The following is a 4926-nucleotide window of genomic DNA, read 5'->3' as shown; positions in this document are numbered from 1 at the left end:
TTACATCCGATTGAATTAATAAAATAATTATAATGATGATATTTCAATGACTTAAGATAATTTTTCATTTGAATAGTCGAACTTGTTTCATTTTTCTTTTCTAATTTCTATCTTATGTCTTTCTGATTCAATATAATAGTAATAATTTGCTGTCAAAATAAATTCTATAATGATTCTAAAAAGATAGTTTTTAATTCATTTAATTAGAAGGGTTCATTTGAGCAAAATGTACAAGTCAAGGGTTTCTTTTTCTTTGATATCGACACAAGTTCTGGACAAAAGTGACCCTTTTGCCCATTCTCCCAAGTTACTCGTTCCTTCCTGCACGAGTCTCGGATTTTCTGTTATTCTTGATCCCATCTTCACCAAAACAATCACAACTAACAATGACCCAAACCAAAGAGAAAAGAAACGAGAGGTTCTGGTGAAGCTCCTGATCACTGAGAGAGAATCTTAGATACAAAAACTAATGAGGAAGGAGGTGATAGTGGTGGCTACAGTGGCAGCAGTAGCACTAGCAGTAGCATCTGTAACGCACTACAAGAGAAGAAAAGAGAGGCAATGGAAGAACACGCAGCGTATTTTACGTAAATTTGCAAGGGAATGTGCCACTCCTGTCCCCAAGCTTTTGGAGGTGGCTAATGCATTAGTTTCTGATATGGAAACATCTCTTGCTGGCAAAGATTATACTACTCTTAATATGCTTGTCTCCCATGTTACTTCACTGCCTAATGGGTACTCCATCACTTAGATTATTGTACAAAGAATAATAACTTTCCGTTGTTCTAACCAATCTTGAATCTTTTGTTTTCTTTTGGTCTTGATTTTTGAATGGTAGGGATGAGAAAGGATTGTACTATGGATTGAACTTGAGAGGGAACAATTTCTTGTTGTTGTGTGCGAAACTTGGGGGAAAGAACGAACCTATTTCTGATTTATATAGGGAAGAGATTTCTGTACCCACCAATTTATTGGTTGCTACTTCTCAGGTATGGTTTAAAGTCTTGAAATGCTATCAGGTATTCCTTCAATGTATTAGGTTGATATATAATCTAGTGATCAAGTGGATACTTTATAACGTAAGAGTTGTTTGCCACCTTAAAATTCTAACTACTTAAAACTGTTAGAAATAGGCAATGCCTGTCGTGATTGGGCCTGGAACATGCAATGCACTCATGCTTCATGAGACCAAAGCAGAATTAACTACAAACTACAAGCAAGAGGATGTTCACCAGTAGAGCTCATTTAAACCCATTATTACTTAACTACTTGCAAGGTTGAACTTCGAAAATGTCTTTCCTACAAAAAGAACCTGAAAACTAATTTTGGGTCTTTCCTGTTATTAATTGAACTTAAAACATGTGGTTTACTAATATAAGTTTTATATAGAAGCTCGTCTTAGTTGATCAAGATTTTAACGATGCTTATTAAATTATTTGTTCTATAGATATGTGGTGGTCGAATATAGTAACTAGTTATGAAATCTGCTTCTCTTGATTAGGAGTTATTTGAGTACGTTGCTGTGGAGCTTGCCAGATTTGTTGCAATACATCCAGCAGATGAAAATCATGGAGCAGCAAGAGCAAAGAAATTGGGTGTTACAGTGTCATATCCAGTAGACCAAGTTGCAGCCACCTCTGGCTCTGCTATTAAATGGAAAAGTTTCTCAGCTGATGACACAGTTGAGTTTGCTTCTCACTTTGGTGTTAATTTTTGCTAATTGGTCTTCCCATTGGGGTTCGAACACAGTCATGCAGAATAGTCATTACCAGAGACAGCTTATTGGTAGTACCTATTTCGGTTAACGTAGAATCCGCAAATCATCTTCTGCAAGCCAATATGAATAAGTCGGAAATCATTCTCTTAAACGATTAATATTGTTGTATGAGAAATTCAAAGGAATCATTGGCTGTGATTTAATGGAATAGTATGATCATTGTCTCCATATTGACTGAAATCCGCAATCATACCAGGTTGGAAAAGCATTATTGAATGATATCAATCGAGCTATAGAGAAACAAGGCCTAAATATGCAAGTTTTTGCGCTGGTAAGCAGTAAATCAGAACATTTGATTTTCTGATTTTTGTTAATGATGATTTGTGAAATTAATTTGTGATACTTGCCATCGTTTTCAGGTTGATGAAACAGTAGGAAATTTGGCTGGAGGAAGATACTATAACAAGGAGACAGTGGCTGCAGTTACTCTAGCATTAGGCACAAATGCTGCTTATGTAGAACCAGTTCAAGCAATTACCAAATGGCATGGCCCTTCACCCTTATCAGGAGAGCTGGTAACTGAGCCTGCTAATGATTTGCTAGTTTTAACTTAATATTAAAAAGCAATTGAAGAGTTAAAATTGCTAATCAATGAACAGAAAGCATATAACTAAATTCTGCATAATTTATGCAGGCAATAAGTATGGAATGGGGGAATTTCAATTGCCTTGAACTTCCCATAACTGAATTTGATGCTAGTTTGGATGCAGAAAGCTCAAATCCTGGTAGCAAGGTGTGGCAACAATTGTTTTCTAGCTACATGTAGGTGTATGATTAATGTTGTTACATATGCTTCTGAGTTCTTTTTTCAATCTCAGATCTTTGAGAAGCTGATTTCAGCAACATACTTGGGAGAAATTGTGAGAAGAGTTTTGCTGAAGATGGCAAAAGAAACATCACTATTTGGAGCTACTTTGCCTCCAAAACTAGATACTCCATTCCTACTAAAGTATGCAGTAAATTAAACATCAATTAAATGCATGCTCTCAATCACTGAACAAATCCATCATTTAGTTATGATTTAGATATAAGTGTGTAATTCAACTCATCAATAGGTCACATGATATGGCTGCAATGCATCAAGACACATCAGAGAATCACGAATTGGTGAGCGAAAAGCTAAAGGAAATTTTTGGGGTAAGATTTTTTTAGTTAATCTTGTTTCTTTGCTCGTCTTCATTTGAAAATTTGGGTCTTATTCAAAGCCAAAATTTAGTCCCTTCTGAGGATGACTCTCGTGCTACTAATTACCAGGCTAGTGAATTTGAACCGAGTAAAAAACACGAACAAGTTTCAATATCACTGTTCCTAAATAAAAGCTCTACATTCAATAATGCTTGGACTTTGTTGTTTCTAGATTACTGATTCAAGTCCAATGGCAAGGGAGGTTGTCGCAGAAGTTTGTGACATAGTAGCAGAACGTGGTGCCCGTCTTGCTGGAGCTGGAATTGTGGGGATAATAAAAAAGCTTGGAAGAATAGAAAACAAGAAAAGTGTTATAAGTATGGAAGGAGGACTTTACGAGCATTACCGTGTCTTTAGAAACTACCTCCATAGCGGTGTTTGGGAGATGCTTGGCAGTGACCTATCGGACAACGTAATTATTGAGCCTTCTCATGGTGGTTCTGGAGCAGGAACCCTGTTTCTAGCTGCTTGTCAAACACAGAATCCTGATTCCTAATACCAGGATTTACAAAATGTTATGTGAGCTTTCTTAAGCTTGCTAGTGCACTAACAATTTTCTTTTTTTCTAAATCTGAATGTGACTTTCTTTCACTTTTCAAACTTGGGAATTTCCCATTTTGTTGCTGATTAGAAATGTAAGAAATCAAGCATTGCTTCTTTCTTTTCTTTTTTTTCTTTCTTTTTTACTGATATGGGTGGCCATCAAAATTCAAATATTGCTAAGGTTAAACATCCCCAATACCAAAAAGATAGAAAGAAACCTAAAAGTAATGATAGAGACCAGTTGCTACCTAGAAGGATAGAAACAAACAAGGCCCAAGTGAAACTGTCACGGAAAAGCTCAACTTATTAGAATTTGATTCGAGGGTACAAAAGGTAAAACTAAATGCAGTATCACAAGGACTGGACAGCAATGACACTGATCAAACTAGCACAAGGACCAGTCAGGACAAAATGACAAAGACTGTTTCAAGCAAGACAAAAACGAAAAGGACTAAAGCTACAAGGTAAAAGAAAAGGGAAAACACTAAAAAGTATTTGTTCTTTACAAATTACACACATCAAAGCAAATCCAACTTAGAAAAATAATATAAGAATCCAGTGACTTCTGTGATAGCAAAAGCCAAAACCCACTTTTGTATATAACCTTACATTACACAAGTAACCTTACAGAAAGCTCCTTTTAAGAAAGATGAAATAAATAACCCAAAGGGTAACTTTATAATATAAAGATATCTTCTTTCGCAACCCTTTGCAAACGCATCCAATTTCTATGTATGAAAATTATTTCTTTAGGAGCAGGAGGCAGCCAGCAGTTTCTTTCACATACAAAGAGACAGACAAGATCCCATTTTCAAGCCCACCACTCAGTCGGTCCAGGATTGGAAAATGATAAGGCTTCTGGTCCCCCACCTACACTGTCTCCCCAATAACTCGATCCTCAATCCTCAATCCCTCCATTTTGACTATCCCATCTGTTTTAAGGACCACCATTATCTTCTGTTCTTGCATCTAGACTGTATGTTAAGGCATTCTTTTCAATGCTCGACATGTCGTTAGGCAAAAAAAAGTTTGATGTTTAATTTATGGTTGACATAAAAGCATGAAGGTTTATCAGAAAGGTAGTTGGATTTGTGCCTAATTTATCATCCATGCTAGAATTTTTGTGACCAACCTTTACAGGGTAATTTCTTTTCTAATGTACAGTAGCTTAGATATATATTAAGTAAAATATACATAAATTTGGTTACAAATAATTAACTAAAATATGGATAAAGCAATATATAGGCCTTACTAGCATTATAGGATAAACTTGAAAAGTTATATTTTGTATTTTTTACTATTTTTTTCTTAATAATGACGGCGAAGGAGATAGTTACAATGATGGTGATACCGAAAGCGACGAGGTGAGAGTAGTTTCAGCAAGAATAATGATGATAATAGCTATTTATTATTTAATTATA

General features: G+C 35.6%; 1 protein-coding gene across 1 annotated transcript; it reads left to right on the top strand.

The window, feature by feature from the left end:
• The first annotated feature begins 372 nt into the window (after window positions 1–372).
• LOC8288728 (probable hexokinase-like 2 protein) lies at window positions 373–3619 on the top strand. Its single transcript, XM_002528867.4, has 9 exons — window positions 373–735; window positions 839–989; window positions 1502–1681; window positions 1974–2048; window positions 2137–2292; window positions 2412–2510; window positions 2596–2726; window positions 2833–2914; window positions 3135–3619. Exons 1-9 carry the CDS (start codon window positions 470–472, stop codon window positions 3456–3458), a joined length of 1464 nt encoding a protein of 487 aa, XP_002528913.2. The 5' UTR covers window positions 373–469; the 3' UTR covers window positions 3459–3619.
• The last annotated feature ends 1307 nt before the right edge of the window (window positions 3620–4926 follow it).

Source organism: Ricinus communis, chromosome 7 (genome assembly GCF_019578655.1).
Source record: "Ricinus communis isolate WT05 ecotype wild-type chromosome 7, ASM1957865v1, whole genome shotgun sequence".
Classification (NCBI taxonomy): domain Eukaryota; kingdom Viridiplantae; phylum Streptophyta; class Magnoliopsida; order Malpighiales; family Euphorbiaceae; genus Ricinus; species Ricinus communis.
The sequence above is the reverse complement of the archived record's forward strand: the minus strand, read 5'-3'. Positions and strand labels throughout refer to the sequence as shown.

What these genes read in the sequence shown, in the direction of transcription:
- LOC8288728 (XM_002528867.4), top strand. Translation starts at nt 470, where the DNA reads ATGAGGAAGGAGGTGATAGTGGTGGCTACAGTGGCAGCAGTAGCACTA. An exon ending in CACCCTTATCAGGAGAGCTG is followed by an intron (nt 2,293 to 2,411) that starts GTAACTGAGCCT and finishes TAATTTATGCAG; the next exon opens with GCAATAAGTATGGAATGGGG. An exon ending in GATACTCCATTCCTACTAAA is followed by an intron (nt 2,727 to 2,832) that starts GTATGCAGTAAA and finishes ACTCATCAATAG; the next exon opens with GTCACATGATATGGCTGCAA.